A 16,788-nucleotide genomic window follows, 5' to 3' on the forward strand; every position below is an offset into this window, starting at 1 on the left:
TGATGCTGTTTGACGTCCTTCATTGTTTAGTTATTTTTTCTTATCGACTGTAAACGCACTTTTTGCCAGAAACAATGCTGAAGACTGAAAACAACCTCATCTCGTGTGTTGCATTCAGGTGTCATACCGTAAATAACCAAGCCTGAAGATCATATGTCCATAACCGACCCGCCTGTCAGGGCTGTCACGCCCGTCACGCTCCGTGACTCCTGGGTCAGGTGGTGCGGCGCAATTTAACAGCCAAAACTGCCTTTGGGCCACAGCAGAGAAGCAGCACAGACAACGACAGGTTGACAACAATGATGTAAGGAACTGCCTCTGCAATGCGTTCACCCACTTCTCGTTTTGCTGCTTCCCGAATGAGCAAATCAGTGTTTCAGAGTGACATGGTGACAGTAGTTACAGAATTAGCCCTGAAAGCAGCATCCAAGCGTGTTAGAGTACCAGATGATGATGATGACAGTGATGATGTCGAACCTACAGTTAGAGGCCACAAGCAGTAACCCGCGGTTTCCTCTGACGGCCGTCTCTGGTTAGCTCGGCTGTGGGGGGAGACACCTGCCGTGTTTCACAAAACGGTTTCTGGCTGCGGCTGCAGGTTCAAGGTCAGATAAAGTCTGCTCCAAGTGCAACATGGGACAATGGCGGCGTGTGTTTATGGTTTGAGTGTGCTTGTGAGCGCTGGAACTGCCAGCCAATCTCGAAAGAAAACATAGATAAGACAGAGATTTGATGCGGTTCGGCGTCTCTCGTGCAGATCTTATCGCTGGCGTGCACACAAGCGAGAGGTGATTGGTGTGTAGAACGACTCTGGCTGAGGTTTTTGGTGATTTATTGGTTATTTCTGACCTGCTGATGAGAGGAACATTCACCAGGGTGATTTGAGTGAAAGCTGAAGTCTTTGCTTGGGCGATGAACTCAAACACTGTGATGCTTGTGTTGTTGTTCTGTGGTGGATTTACATCACTTCACACGTGTCGTTTTAGTTTTGACTCAATTGGACCAACATTTTGGTGCCCAGGTGTGAAAACCATGAAGAGCAGCCTGGTCTCCCGCTGGTGCAGCATCCTATTATTCAGATTTAGGTTCTGGTTCGACCCGTGACAAGCTAGCTAGAAGCTGGTGTGTCGGGGAGCGTCTGAGTGATCGATTTGTGCCGTTGGCTGCAACTCTTAGAATGAAGCTGTGTGAATCGCTCGATATCAAGTTCTAAAATGGAGCGCTCACCGCTGTTTCACGTGCGGTGGGTGTGAGTTATTTATGAGTACCCGGCAGTGAATACGGTACCACTCGGAGTTTGATGCTGATTTCTGTTAAAAATTCTACGATGATAAAAAGCAAAGGTCTGTTGGACATTCACAAACGTATTTTTACGAAAGAATGACTCAGCTGGAGATGTTTGATTGATGAGGGCTGGTGTGACCCTGCAGTAAGAGGAGCTGCAGTGTGTTTACGGAGGGATTTGAAAAGCCTGTCAGTCCAGGCTGCAGGGCGACCGCCCGCGAATTCCACTCTGTAACAGTGAAACACACACGAGCCCACCAGCAGGTCTGAGCTGAGCCTCCGACCGGCCCGGAACAAGGGAAGATGCTCGGCACCTCATTCAGAACGAAGCCGACCTTCATCCCTGCTGCTTTTACCTGAAATGTTGCTGGAGAAGCACAGACAAGCATCTGTGGACTCATCTTTAATCTCGAAAGCCTTAATTTGCTGCGTGGCCTTGCTGATCTTCACAGTCGCTCTTATCAGGTTTCACTTAGAATGAGGCAGATAACCGAGTGTAAACAGGATCATCACTAATGGCAGGGAATCTCCCTCCATTTGTGCCAAGTGTTTGAAATCTCAGAGCGAATACCTTTCCACTCCCTCCCTGAAAGCATTCCTGTCTCCTCTCCTTCCCTCCACACGCGACGAGGACTTTGGTTCCTGCGACTGGAGAGAAACTACATTTGTATTTAATAAAACCGGATCATGAGGTGCAGAAAAAAACAATGAGGTCTGTATTTTATGTTTCAGACAATCAGTTGGGACCCCACTGAGCTTCAAGGACAAGTCCCACTATACCCCCTCATACTATTGTCTTCAATGAGCAGCGCCACATGGTCCTGTTTTCCAGAGATGGGCTTCAGTCGCTCCTGCAGCCTCAAATCCCCTTCAGCCTCCCTCAAGTACAAACTCTTTATTCCAGTTTCCTCAACCTGGTTATTTCATGATGAGTCGTTTCTTTGTCGCATCCAAACTCTGGCGTCAAGCGGTTAAGAGAAGTTGGCCTCCCTCGACACCAGAATGTTAAGAGAGCAGGCGGGTTGGTGGGAACTGTGGTTTAGCTGCCACACCAGCCGCGGCGGGGGAATCGCGACTTACAGCCGTTTCCATCAAATGATTTGAGGCGAACTAACCAGGAGATGTCGTGCAGGTTTCAGTCAGAAGATGGCGGTTTAGGCACGCGACAGTGGCTGGAACAGGCAGCATGGAAGAAGAAATTACGGAGCAGGTCGGCCTGTTGTTTTGGTCTGCAGACATTTACCAGGTAAAAATGGAGAGAGGACTTGAGGAAGGACTTCCATTTGGACCAGTTGTAATCGTTCTTCAGTTCCAGTGAGTATCGGACACGTTACTGCCTCCACGGACACAAAGACACGGTTAAGACATATAAAATTAAAAACCTGGAGCGAGAAGTGAGCTTATCTTCCTCCTACTGTGTGAAAGCAGCACCGTAAGCTAGTGTAGCATCGTTAGCACAGTGCGGGAGGAGGCGTGTGGGACCATTCTGCTCACCAGTTATCGCTGTACCTCTGAAATCATGCAGAAACTCTCAGAACAGGATGGAAACTCCTTGGCAGTGAATATAAATATATGTAATAAAATAATTGAAACAAAAACAGCACTCAGAAGAATAAAGATGGCAGGCAGGAAACATAAAGTAGTAAAACCCGAGTGTGGCTCAGGATAAAATTACATAATTAGATGAGTTAAGACCCAGGAGGAAGTGAGAAGTTGAAACACCCGGTGGGCGGGGCAACCGCAGGACACTGAAGGTCAAAGGTCACTGTGACAGGCTCCTATCGTGGAGTCTCGCAGCCACAGGGGAGAGCGCTGTGTGGTGCGTTAATGACCCGCTGCCTGAGAGCAGCTTCGGTTGTTTGGGCCAGTTTCTCCTGAGCTAACTTTTTGTCACTTAGCAACAAAAACTGTTGTGTCGCCACTGAAACGGAGGAAAGTTCCAGCGACCTCAGCATCAGCAGGCTCTTAGAGGGAGCTTCACAATCCCAGAGACTGGAGGGCCTCTGCAGCCCTGCAGCATGTTGTCAAATGAAATTATTCTGAAGGTCCTCAGCGTTTTTAATCCTGGAACTCAACGATGACGATGAAGTGACTGACGCTCATCCTCTCAGTGACCAACGTTAGTGTGGTGGCCTGACGCCCATCTGAAACGCCACACTCACTGATAAACTATTACCTGTTCAAGGTTGGTCAACAGTTTCCAGCTAAACAACCCAATATGGGAAGCACCAAGTCAGCGGTGTTCAGGCGGCTCTGGTCCTTCTGTCCTAGGACTTTCACTCTGTGAACAAAACGTAAACTTCCTCCAGTCGTCCCAAAGTCCTGCCCTAACAGTGAAAAGTCCGACCGCGTTCAGGCTCATCAGTTGGTTTCATGTTTTCATGGTGTGTGGAGACGTCGAGTGTCTCCACCGCTGTTCTGAACCAGGTGATCAGTTAGTGATGGAAGATGGCGGCAGGCGTGCTTACCGCAGCTTCTTGTGGTTGTCTGGGATTTAAGTGCGTGTGATTTTGAACAGGTCGGACACTTGGATCTGCCAGTGTATCGCTCCGTGGATGCCGAGTGGGTGTCATGCAAACTTCGTGCCATCGGGAGGAAACCTGACTGATGTTTGTGTGTAGATGATCACAACATGAAGTGTAGCTGCTACAGGACCCTCGACATTTAGACCAAACGTTAGACCTCTGCTTGTTTCCATCTGTCTGATGCACTTGGATCCCAGTTAAAAATAAAAAATAAATCTGCTCCACCAACAAAGCTCTGAGGAAGTTTCAGCAATAAAGTGTGACGGTGCAGAGCAACAACACGAGTTCAAAAGGAGCAGTGAATGAGCTTTGCAGCAGCTCAGTGACGCCGTTCAGCTGTCGGCGTGATGAGGGTGAAGAGTTTCTTCGTTTCTGTCAATGTTTTTGATGCTGTGACATTTGGAGACGCGTTCATGGAGAAATGATCGCTGGGACAGGAACTAGAACTGGCCCGTCCCAGGAGGAGAGGCGTGACGTGTTACGGGTGTGGCTTGTGTGGGCAGAGAGAGCGATTTGTTCCTGCTTATTAACAGCGTGCACTCGTTCAATTTAATAACTTTACTGGACCAAAGTCATCGCACCGTGGTGGTGAAGGTCATTTCACCAGTAGACGGAGGTTCGTTCCATCTGGCTGAAGATGCTGATAACGAACTAATATCTGTAAATACAGACGCACATGTCTGATATCAGCTGTATAAACATGTAAAGAAGCCTCAGTGAATAGGATGTGAAGAGTTCATCAAACATGGTCAAACATTTGAAGTGTTTTTACAGGGGGAGGAGGTGTGGAGAAGCTCCGCCACTGGTTGTGTTCGAGGTGAATTTGCTGTGAGGAGGTGCGGAGGAGGAGGAGGAGACCAGAGGGACGAAAAACAACAACAACAGGGAAGAGTTTTCATGTCATGGGTCCTTTAAGAGGAACGTCAGCTCGATGTGGTGCAGCAGGCTCTCCGTTCCCATGAGAATGATCTCCAGTTAGGCCAGAAGCCATTTGCTGTGTAACCTCCCGGCCGTCCCCCAAAGACCAATTGGCTAACATCAAGTGAGTGACCCGCCAAAATTAAGATGTATGCTGCTGCAGCGACGGTAGACGGAGGTCAGGCAGCCTGAGCTGGAAGGAAGACTCGACTTGTTTCCTTCTCTGTCTGTTTTATCTCGCTTCTTTTTATTGATTCAAGTGGATGTAATTCAGGGCATTTATGAAAGAAAGCTGATTAACTTTATCAGTCCGACGAAAACGGGACTTTTGAAATACACGAGGTGTTTGTCCAACTTCTGGAAATGAGACTCAAGTACAACAGCAGAAACAGCGAATATCTGGACAAAGACAGAAGCGATGCCTTCTCAGCACGAGCTCGTCTGTTTCTGTTCTTGACCGCTGTTCCAAAGATTTGCTGGCTAACTTGTTTTGTTACGTGAGGGAAAAAAGGTGAACTGGAAGAAGAAGAGAGCTGCGAGTTGTAAGGGTGACACACTGCCACCTAGTGTTCAGGACACCAATAAAGTCCAGGACTGATTGATTGTGTCACTTCCAGACCAACGTTTCTGTGCTAATAAACTCATGTACGACCACCGGGTTGCTCACAGAGGGGAGTTGTGGTTCAGGGGCCCAGGACCGTCCCATCCGTCTGGAACTAATCTTCTCTGGAGGAAGAGCAGCGGGACGGACAGTGAGAAGGTGGAACCAGCTGATTTCTGAACCAAAAGCACTCCAGATTATGTGGTGTTCCCACTGATCTCCCACGATGCCCCAGAGCTCGGCGCTTTGCTGACTCAGTGTGATTGACCATACAAGGCATCAGCTGAGATCCGACAGCAGAAAGATCTCATTTTCTCTTTCTCAGTATTTTCTCCTTAATCATCCTTCTTTTCCTCATCTGACCTCCTCTAATTTCCTTCCTCCCTCCTTTCTTCCTTCGACCCACAAATAGAACGCCTGTTAGACCTCCCTCAGGTCTACTGTCCCTCCAGGCCGCCCCCCCCCCCCGCCCCTTCTTCGTTTTCTCAGCCAGCCCCAGATAAGAAGGGGCAGAAGTATTTCTCCTCAGCCACTTCTGAAACTGGAGCTTCCAGAGGAGGATGGGAAGAAAAGCACTCGCCTCTGTTTTCTTTCGTTCCTGGATGTTGGAGGATTGAGGGGATCTTTTTACGTTCAACTCCCCATGTTGTAAAAAGCTCCTATTGCGCCGTTTCAGCCTCCTCACGTTTTATTTTTCCATTCATTTACTCATCTTTGCACCTGGAAATTCAAGGCGCCTGATAGGACAGCAGGTACTTCCAGCAAAACCACAGGAGAGCAGCTCAAGACGAAAGACCCACGCTGAGACAAACCCTGCAGCTACCGACCGAAGGAGCAGAGGCAGATGGATCCCACCTCAGCTGATCTGCATCTCCACCTCCAGTGAGGAGGTGTAGGTGAATCCAGGTGAGGGCAGGTGATGCGTCCTGGTTCAGGGGTTCAGCAGTGCAGCTCGTAGCTCTGGGAGCGAGTGTTTAGTGCAGGGACTCGTCCTGCACACAGATGTTTTCCTAAAGTGAATTGGGGTCAAAGTGTGAACGAGCGCCTCTTGACCTTCTTGGCGCTGAGAGCAAACAGTGAGGAGCCGTCATGAAAGGTTTATATCTCAGCCGGGTGCTGCTGGCGCTTCTGCTGCTGTGGACTTTGTCTGTTCGTGCAGCAGGTGTGAGCGCCGAGCGAGGAGGAACTGGGAGAAGCCAGAGGAGAGCAGGAGGAGGAGGAGCGGACAAGAGACGCAGGCTCCACCGGATCCAACACGGCCAGTGCAGCTACACCTTCATCCTGCCGGAGCTGGAGGGCTGCCAGGGCGGGGTGCTGCCCTCTCAGGTGGAACAATATGGCGGCTCTCGCAGCGTCCTTCAGAGAGACTCACCGCCAATGGATGGCGAGTGGTCGACCCGGAAGCTGCAGCACCTGGAGAGCACGATGGAGAACAACACCCAGTGGCTGCAGAAGGTAAGAGCACCTCAAGGGTTCTTCCTCTGCTGAGGCTCAGAAGTCTCCAGGTACCAGGCGCCAGATTCACGTGCACCATTTGACAACACATCTTGTGCAAACGCTTTGCACATCAAACAGCTGCTCCAGATGTCCCCCTGTTTTCATGTGTAATTTAGCCGAGCTGAACACTCCTACCTGAGTGTGGTTACCCAAGTGGCTGTAACGGCTGAAGGGAGGAATGTGTGCCGCCTCTGGTGAACAAAGAAATACCAAATAAATCAAATGAGCCCAGATGGCCGAGAGCGACAGAAATGGAGGCATCTGTGTTGTGGTTGAGGGGAGCTGGACTCAATTAAGCGGCAGTTATTAATCACGTGTCACGGCGGTTTGCTTGGGTTAGAGGGAGGCGGTTCAGACGAGCCGCGGCACTCGTCTGCTGACAGCTAGACCAGCAGATTACCCTCATTTAGCTGCAGCAGGTGATGTTGATCCATGAAGTCAGATGAGCCAAAGAAAACGTGTGTGAGGAATCCGTCCATCCATCATCATTAGAGCAGCCAGAAGGTTCCAGAAGAAGTCTGGGCTTCTATCAATCAAGATGAGATCACAGCAGAAGACTAAACGCTCTCACGTCTGCAACCAGACGGCAGTTTCTGCTGCCGTTCCTCCCTGAAGTTCCGCAGGGTGACCAGAACAGAACTCCTGTAGTTGTGAGGTGGACGCAGCAACTGGTGACAGAAGCAGATGATTTGGTTGAGATGATCGAGACGATTCCAGCGGTTTTTAGTTGGACCGTCCCATTTATCCACTGTTCTGTTGATCAAACCAGATGTCAGTGATTTCCAAAGGGTTTTCTAGCGGCACCTTGGGGCGTTTCAAGCATCGTTCTGGGGACGACTGGTTGTTTGGGTGCGATGGTCGTTACGTGTTCAGGTGATTTTACTGGGACGATCGCTCCGGCAGCAGACCCGGTTGTTTCAGCTGAGACTGTCTGGACATGTTCAGACAGTCTCAATCATTTATTTTTCTTTACTCGTGGAGGCACCAGACTGCAGGGTTGTATTTCGCCGTGATCACGGTGAGTCAAACAGCTCTGGGAAAATCAAGCTGGCAGCCATCGATTTCTGCGGGTCCCGCTCAGCTGCAGCAGGCAGCTTTATCACGCTGTTAAATGGTCTTTTTATAGTTTGTTTTTCTCTCCAGGAATTCCTGGAACATGAAGGAATAAAAGACATCCCTGGCAGCTCAGATCAGGATTGATTTTTTTTTGTGTGTGTGTGTGTTTAGACGCATTCCACCGTAAATGGAGCAAGCGAGAATTCAATTATTCTTGCTGCCCACCAGAGTTGATCCTGAAAGTGCTTTCCTCTGCTCCAGGAACCTGGATAGCGGAAGGAGGGATTGAATTTCTCTCTTGAGAGATTTTAATCTGCACAGCAATAATTCAGAGAGGCGCTTCACCAGATTAGCACTGAGACGTCAGCAGCAACCGGACGGTACATGTGGGTGAGCACATGACCAGAGCTGCAGCTACATATGAACGCGTGCTTACCACTGAAGCTGGGGAAGCTAGGAGGAGACCAGGGCCGGGCGACCAGGCCGCCGACCAGGTCCGGGCGACCAGGGCCGGGCGACCAGGCCGCCGACCAGGGCCAGGCGACCAGGGCCGGGCGACCAGGGCCGGGCGACCAGGGCTGGCCCTGAGGGGGCCAGAATCATCCCAACAGGAGACAGAAGCTCCGACTTCAAGCTAACCTTCAGGGTTCACTGGGGTGGGTCAACAATATCTAAGCTCAGTGTGTGAAGCCACCATCTCGTCACCTTTAATTCAGTTCAGATAAACAAGAATTACGTGACCTCTTTCTCTCTTCTTGCTCTCATTTCTGTCCCTCCCTTCTTCCTTCTTCTCCCCCATTAAGAAAACATTGTGAAAAAGTGTGTTTTTAGGGTTGAATGCTTAACCTCTGCAGAAGTGCAGGTCAAAGTTCAGATCAGGACATCTTCATCAGTTAAAATAATAAATGTTACATTTACTTTTTTACTCCAGCTTCCTCCCGCCGTCCAAAGACATGCAGTTGGGGACGAGGCTGATTGATTCTCTAAATTGACCGTAGGTGTGAATGTGAGTGTGAATGGTTGTCTGTCTCTATGTTGGCCCTGCGATGGACTGGCGACCTGTCCAGGGTGAACCCCGCCTCTTGCCTGTAGCCGCTTGGATAGGCTCCACCCCCCACGACCCTTACTAGGAATAAGCAGAAGAAAATGGATGGATGGATATTTACTTTTTTGAATGATGACATAATTCACAATCCTGTCGTGGTTGTTTGTCTGTCACAGGGAGCTTGAGGCCCTATGGATGATTGTCCCACAGATGCAGGAGAAATCTGTTGTCAGTGACAGGGCTGTTTTGCTTGAATCCGTTCTGATCCACCAGCGCTCAGCTGGAGTCGGTTCAAAGCGAAGGCCTCACATCTGGGCAGAACTCCTGTGTTCCTTGTAAACTGCACAAGAAAAGCAGGAATTCTGAATATGAAAGCGTTGCTAAAGGCAGCTGTTTAGTGTCACACTCAGGGAGCAGTTTCCCAGCTCCCAGGCCCAGACAGTGGATTCCCCTCCATTTGTTCAAATTCTTCTGGATGTTTGCGTTTGTCACGCGGCCGCTGGTGGCAGACGTCCTCTCCAGAGCTCAGGAAGTCACAAATCAGACCCTCAAGCTGGAGTCAAGCTGCAGCGATGAAGCAGCATCCAGCGGGATGATGAGCTGAACATCTGACGAACCTGGACGATCGGCTCGTTGGCTCTCTCCCCGCTCTGCCGAGTTTTCCCCACAACTGGCGCGTTAGAAGGCGCTGTTACCCACCTTGTACACAGGAACACCAGGTCCAGAAACAAAGGAGCAAGAATCTTGAAAAACCAGAATCCTAGCAGACGGATGGTCTTGTGCTTCTGTCTCACTTGATATGTGCGGGGGGGGGGGGTGCTCCTCCACTCGCTGCGTCTTTCAGGCGTCTAAACTGCAGCAAGTGAGGCCGTTAGCTGGGGGCTTGTTTAGTTTTCTGCAAAATGACTGACTTCAAATGGACCTGAGAGTCTGAGGGAGGCAGGAGGGACGGCGTGGTCGGATCAGCCCAGCTATCAACCGCCGCTGCTGCAGTCAGACACTTTCATGTGGTCAAAGGTCATTTTAGAGATTTCCATCTCCAGAGAGACAGGCAGCCAAGAAAAAACCCTCTTGGGGGATGAGAAGGAGCGACCTCAAAAGCTGAGACAACACGGGATGGAGGTTTAACACGAAGCTGGTAACTTTGTAACTGCTACAAAGGGCGAAGCCCACAATGTCACATGACCACATTTGATTTATGGGAAATCTTTCTTTCCTCTGAAGAGGTGACTCATGAACTCAGAATGAGTTACGCTGACGGCTCACTGCTGGTTCATGCTGTCATTGTATCTTTGCTGCTGTGTGCAAAATATTTCACAAACTTCCAGGAATCTTAAGTCACATCTCAGGAGCGCGAAGGGAGACAAATAAAGTTCATACACAACCGACAAAAAGCAAAACAACGCGAGTGCACAGCAGAAAGCTTCCCAGCGTTACAGCGTTAGCAGCGCCTGCTAGCGGGAGTGCTAACCCAGCGAGGTTTGCGTTTTGTTTTCCTGAAAATTAATTACTGTTCATCTCATGTGTAACCATTTCAGGATGATTGACATGCTTGGGGCTGTTGTTGTTGACGGGGGTCCATTGGGTGTGCTGACTGCAGCGAGCGTAGCTGGGCTGACGACTCACTGTCGTCAATGACGTCCGCTGCAGAAAACGGCCATTAATGTCTGAATCAGGTTGAGGTTTGCTGCTGGATCAGTTGTGACTGTCCTGCTAGCAGGGGAGCTAACGAAGCTCAGCTCGTCACGGCCAGTGGCCGGGACCAGTCAGCGCTCAGGCCGCAGCAGCTTAACGCCAGGTTGGCAAATTGTAGGCTTTATATAAAAGAGGTTAAAGGGTTAATCTCCTATATTCTCCACTAAAAGATGCTTCAGATGCACGGCGGCGGCCGTAGTCCAGCAGCAGTTCTGGTGCCTGAGCTGACGTTGCTCCTCCAATGTCCTCAGACTTTTGTGCTTCTTGTAGAAAACAGAGAAGCTGCTGCCTTTCGCTGGAACCTTCAGCGTGTTCTTAGTTGAGAACCGGCCGGTGCTGACGAGGGTTTGACCTCCGTCAGGAGAAACACCTGGACGCCGCTCTGCGCTCCGTCATCCGTTACTGCTGCACATCAAACAGACCCCACTGACAGCACTAATAACAGCCTAATGGCCGCTATAATCAGCCAGGCAGCCTCCTTCAGTCCAAACACAAGTGCTGACAATCCAGCCATTATCCAGCTGCAACGGGGCTCCAGAGGTGCCGTTAAAAGGAAACAGCAGCATAAAAGTGGACTCTTAGTTCTGGTGGCTCGTTCCTTTACCTCCAACCGAGTGTGGAACTGAGAGAGAGCTTTATCCTGGTCCAGAGGGTTGTCCTACACAAAGTGACTGTTGTGATGGTGTTGGCTTCATTCCTCAACCACCGCACTTTAGCCGCCCTGTGAAAACTTCACCGCCATCAACAGTCAACCTGCAAATTTGCTCTTTTTTTATTTTATTTTTGTGAAACAGAGGGAAACTTTCCATGAGAATAATAAAGAAAAGAATCAGGAGGAATTGGTGAGACTAGATCAGAATGAAAGGGGACTTTAGTGTCACTTCCTCCACCTGCACTGGAACGTGCCGCGTGCTGGTAACCCTGAGCCCCAGCCGTCTCGTCAGTTTGCACCTCAGATGAAAGTGTGGACGACGACGACCCGGAGAGTTTTTGGGCACTTTAGCTGTTCCGGGGGCTGAGGAGGTTTCAAACTGCGCTCTTCAGCGTCTCTACTGTTAAACGTCCATGACGTTTATTGAAGCCTGAAGCAGTTGGTGGGACGGCGGTTCTGTTTGAGGTTTCGTTGATGTTCCTGGAGGTTAAAATGGGATTAGAGACTCAAGGACACTGCATTTCACAACACGATAACACGATACCTGTGAAATGAGGGGGAAAGCTACACGAGTAGGAATGGAAGACATAACAAGCCACTAATGCAGGAAGTGGGTTCACGAGGGAAGTGACTGTGGTCGTGAGTGGGATGTGTGTGTTTCTCTCCGTGTGGCTGTGGCCGATGTGCATTTCTGAGTGGAGCGACTAAGACAGGAATCATGGATGGAGGCAGGAGAGCTCCTTACATGGCGACGTCACTGAATCAAGCCCAGCTTTTCTAAGTTTTGTAGCAGGAATTCATGACAATATTATGATTTGTGGCGGTATTAGGCACATGGTTACTAGTAGGTTGTTATTGTTAACTTTTTGGGCTTGGATGGGACCCCCCCCCACCGAAAGAAACACTTTCAGATTTAGCCTCTCCAGCCATTATTGGCAGCAAAGGTTAAGGTTTTTGGACTCTGACTGTTTTTGCAGGAAGTTGGTCAGTTATTTGCAGCTGAAGAGTTTGGTGTCGGCAACTGGACTTCTTTTTGGTGTCGAAGAGATTTCACCTCTTATCCAAGAGGCTTCTTTAGTTCTCTAGAAGCAAACGGAGCTACAAGGCTACAATTCTACAAATTCCATTTGGCAGACGGTTTTGTCCAAAGCGACGTACAACAAAGAATTCAGACTGGAGAGGAAAACCTCAGGAAGTAGACAAGGTGCCTCAAGTTTGATTGGCTGCAGGTGCTGCCATCTGGTGGCAGAAGAAGGGACAGGTTTTTCTTTCTTATTCTAATTTACCACGACCAATAATGCCAACATCAACAATATCTGTCAAAAGTTAGCATTGTCAGTGCTGAGTGTTCACAAAGAGCCGGTCTGAGAGCTCCTGACCCGTTTTTCTGAGCTTTGAATTTGATTGGAGCTGCCGCTGGAAGCCAGTGAGGAGACGTCCACAGCGAGTTGAAGACCAGACGAGCTGCTGCCTCTGGATCGTCTGCAGCGGTTTAAACGTACGCAGGGAGGCCTGCTAGGAGAGAGCGGCAGTCGTCGATGAGCTGTGTGGCTCGTTGTGTCAGGTCGGTCCGATCCTCCTGGTGCTGCAGAGGCCACATCGACAAGACCTTACAGGTCAGCTGGTCATCGATCACGACGAGTTTGTGGGCACGAGGTGATGTGACCCTGAACTGACGAGGCCTCCCAGGCCGAACTCTTAGACTACCAGGACCTGGATGGCTGAGAACTTTCACCGACTCCGTTATTTGTAGCGATGCTTCACCCCAAAACACACTGTTAGCCGTCAGTCTCTGTTAGCTTGAAGCTAACATGTGGCTGGCTCTTTCTGCATTCTGGAGTCACAGAGAAAAAAATGCAGAATGTAGATAAAGAAACATCCTCGTGAGCTCCAGTCACTGATGCTTTTTTGTGCAAGGCGAACCAACGCGATGTGTCTGAGAAACTGCTGAAGGAGCACAGACGAGCCCTCAGCTCCTCCCACGCTGCGAACGGCAAATCACAAGAGCAAATAGCAAGAAGAACCAAACTTGTCAGAAATCCCGACAATAAACAAGGAACCAGAACCCCAGAGCAGAACACAAAACTTTAAGTTGTATCAGAGAAAGGGTATGTAGTCTGTCTCTAGAACAGAGTCCTCCTGGACCACATGTGGCTCACTATCAGACCTCGCTACTGAAGGTTTTCACTTCCCGTGACAGAGACGGATGAAAAGAGAAGAAGAAGAAAGACACCAGTTTAGAGGAGTTCCTTTCAGTCGGAGCCAGGTCGGCCTGCTTTATCACTCAGGCTGATTACCAGGCTGTTATCAACCGGCTCGCTGCTGGAGACCTGCTTCAAACACTGACAGAGATGAAGAGGAAGCACCGACGGGAAAGACAGAGAGATAGAGACCAACCAAAGAAGTGGGGGGGGGGGGGGGGTTTGAGGGGACTGTGAAGGAGCTCTGGGTCTCTTGGTGAGACTGCTTGGCTGTGATGTCACGACCAGAGATGTCATGAGTGTTTGATAACCTAAACCAACAAAATGCTGAGTCTTTTATTTGTGCGTGGACAGCAGATCATCGTTGTTGTGAGCCCAGCATGGACCAACCAGCTCCTGAGAACGTGGACAGACCGCTCCTCCCTACCGCCGGTCCCTTCACCCTCTGACGCCTTCCACCGTCCGTTCCCGCCGCGACGCTTTGACATCGTTCAGTTGGTGCCTAGTTCGAGAGACAGACTGAAGTCTGAGGGGCACCGTCACTGTCCACCGTGCTGCTGCAGCTGCTGAAGATCGCGTTCAAGTACAAGACGCTGCTCTCTGCCGCTGCTGCGGTGACGCCGATCACGACTTTCCAGAGCATTGTGATGTCACACATGATGCGCCAGGAAAGAAGCAACTCATCTGCTCGTGATGGAAAGAGGACCAGCAGCTGTTATCAGCAGGTTTGAAACCCCTGCTGGTGTCAGGTGGGAACAGGTCACTGAAGCTGGCTGTCATGGCGACGGCAGCAACAGACGTCACTTATGAGGACGCACAGAGGATGAAGACAACACACCGAAGAGGAGGAGCTGCACATCAGATCTCCAAACTCCTGCTCACTCGTACAGTCAGAGATCAAATAGCGAAAGACTTGAGGGGGAAGTTGTCACCAAAAAGGCGTCTTCAGTTTGACTCCAGTTGATTTTCTTCTCGTCCGGTCAAACGGAACTAAAACATCTTGCTCAAAACGTGTCTGCAGCATGAGGAGCAACATCTCCGCTCGCGGCCTCAGGTCCCATTCAGCACATTTACAGAAAGACAAGGGAAGACGACGATGATGGGAGTGACAGAGAGCCTGTAAATATCTCCAGAAATGTCGCCTCGTGAAATCAAACACAGTGTTTTTGGGCTTCACGAGTTCAAATCAATGTCAATATATGGTTTAGTTTCCATTCCCTGAAATCTGCGCTTGATTACTCCATAAAAGAGACAGTTTAAAGTTGAAATTCATCCCAGAAGAGGAGGGAGGACAGAGGGGGAGGAGGACTCAAGTGTCTCACAGCTGAGAAGTGGGAGTGAGAGAGGAAGACATAGTTCAACACTTCCAGACGAGTCGCCCGTCAACGCATCCATCAGGACAGTGAGGCGAGGCGGGAGGAGCAAGGGGGGGGGGTGAGGCTGTGTGTGATAGATGGGAGGCGGGAGGGGGAGGAGATGGAGGTGAGGAGACTTTAGACAAAACCAAGCCAGAGAACAAGAACTGGGCTCTACTCTTACAACAGCCAGTCAGGAACTCTGATGCACATTTGATTATATGCAGCATTTTACTTTTTATGGAAACAGCACAATGTGGAAAAACCCCCTCCAAGGGTGGAACAGCTGTTTCCACTTTTCTCCGTCGCAGCCCTCGATATCTGCGAATGACAGTTTGAGTTTGTGAACAAATCCATACGACGCTATCGCGTGTTTCAAGGGTGTTGCTGCGGCAGCTGCAACCTGAAGACGTGATTGCGTTGTTTACTCTGATGTCAAACCAGATGAAGAAGCCCTGTAGTCGTGATCAAGCACCAGTGTGCTGCTGACACGGTTGGCCAAGAACAACCACGCCGTCATGGTGGGTCGTGATGGAGCGCCGTCGAGGGAGAGAGAGAGAGCTGCCACGAACGAGAAACCCGCTTACATCAGTAGGAATCAATCACTACCTTTAAGTGTGCAAAAATAAAACACAAACACACAACCTGCCAGTTCCCAAGATGGCTGCAGAGATTTCACGGCTGACGTGTGTTGGCGAGCGTTGGTGTTGTTGGAGTGATTCCATACGTGCTGTTTCTGTCCAGAACGAGTCCTCACCCTGTCGTCGCCTGACGGCCGTCGCTACAGCCCACTGAGCGACGTGCTTCCTTTACCCTGCTGTGGCCAGATTATCACGAATCACAAGGCAATCGCTAAATCACTCCTCCGCCATTTTTACCAAGTCGATATAATTCAGGAGAGGTGAAACCAAACGTGCAGCCTAGAAAAGAGGAAGGTTGTCGAAGGCAGTTTTCATAATAAATGATTAGTAATTAAGAACGCAGTCGGGGAGAAGGGAGGAGCTTCACAGGCTCAGGAATTCCATCCTCCACAAATCTGGCAGCGAGAGCTCGACATGTTTGACCTGCGTTTGTTTTCAGTGTTTAGTGAACAGATTTAGTGTCGAGTCATCTTGTCAATTATGTATCATGATGTCATGCAGTCATGGTGTGTGATGGCGGCGAGAACATGCAGAATGAAGTGCGGTGTGCGGACCGTTGCGTTCCTGCGTGGAGGTGGCGCTGCCTCCGACTGTCCTCCGGCGTTCCAGTTCTCCTTCCAGTGCTGCCGTCCTCCACTCGGTGTTTGTTTACGTGAGCCTGAGAGAGGAATCTCTCCTCTTGGCCCGGCGCTGCTCCCTCCCCCCGAGCTGCCGGGTCAAAGCACTCAGGCCCAGTTTGGGGGAAGCCAGCAACTCTGAATTGCAAAGAAAACAGAAAATCCACTTCAGGCTCAGTCCTAAATTTATGATAACACATAATTAATGGGCTGGAATCTGCTGGCGCAATCAAATGTAGCCTTAACCCCCCCCCCCCCCCCATTGTAATTACGAGTGAGAGGAGAATGGGGGGGGGGGCCTGCTTGTGGACAAACCGCCGTGTTTACAGCTCGTCTGGTCGAATGTTTTGTGAATTGATTCTTTCAATTTTTCCAATCAAAGTTTTTCTTCCAAAGGGAAACAAATATCTGGGGGGGGGTGTCTGGACAGCACCGCGGCGCCGACCCAAGCCGCTCGCCGTGGGCTTCACACACGCCACTACAACGTACTCTCAACCCTGCGTCACCTTCAGTGGTCGTGGCTTCACGTCCAGCTGTGATGCGCAGGGTCGGTTCAGGAGAAAACAACAGGGATGAGCAGAGGCTGCAGGCGGGTGATGTTCTCCCTCGGAGCCGTCTGGGACTGTGAGTCAGAGCTCGGTTCTGGTTCCTCTGGACGGACTCCACTCATCTGTCCTGCTCCTAAATGAACGTCGTCCTGT

General features: G+C 50.2%; 1 protein-coding gene and 1 long non-coding RNA gene across 3 annotated transcripts in view; one reads left to right on the forward strand and one right to left on the reverse strand.

The window, feature by feature from the left end:
- Positions 1 to 537: 537 nt before the first annotated feature.
- angpt4 (angiopoietin 4) overlaps positions 538 to 16,788 on the forward strand; it is a 30,261-nt gene continuing 14,010 nt past the window's right edge. The window contains exons 1-3 of one of the 2 annotated variants that reach the window (XM_086200361.1): positions 538 to 605; positions 4,584 to 6,234; positions 6,488 to 6,783. In XM_086200361.1, coding sequence (XP_086056487.1) covers positions 6,706 to 6,783 — 78 coding nt within the window. In that variant the 5' untranslated portion in view covers positions 538 to 605; positions 4,584 to 6,234; positions 6,488 to 6,705. Of the gene's footprint in view, positions 606 to 4,583; positions 6,784 to 16,788 lie in introns of both variants that reach the window. The other variant, XM_086200358.1, reaches the window with a different exon arrangement.
- Positions 15,056 to 15,589, reverse strand: LOC147268629 (uncharacterized). The gene is made up of 3 exons (XR_015112204.1): positions 15,475 to 15,589; positions 15,233 to 15,390; positions 15,056 to 15,150 (listed from the first exon to the last, which is right to left on the reverse strand). It is a non-coding gene; the product is annotated as an uncharacterized LOC147268629 (long non-coding RNA).

The sequence above is a fragment of the Aulostomus chinensis genome, chromosome 3 (genome assembly GCF_037954235.1).
Source record: "Aulostomus chinensis isolate RoL2024-O1b breed Wild chromosome 3, RoL_Achi_v1.0, whole genome shotgun sequence".
NCBI lineage: Eukaryota > Metazoa > Chordata > Actinopteri > Syngnathiformes > Aulostomidae > Aulostomus > Aulostomus chinensis.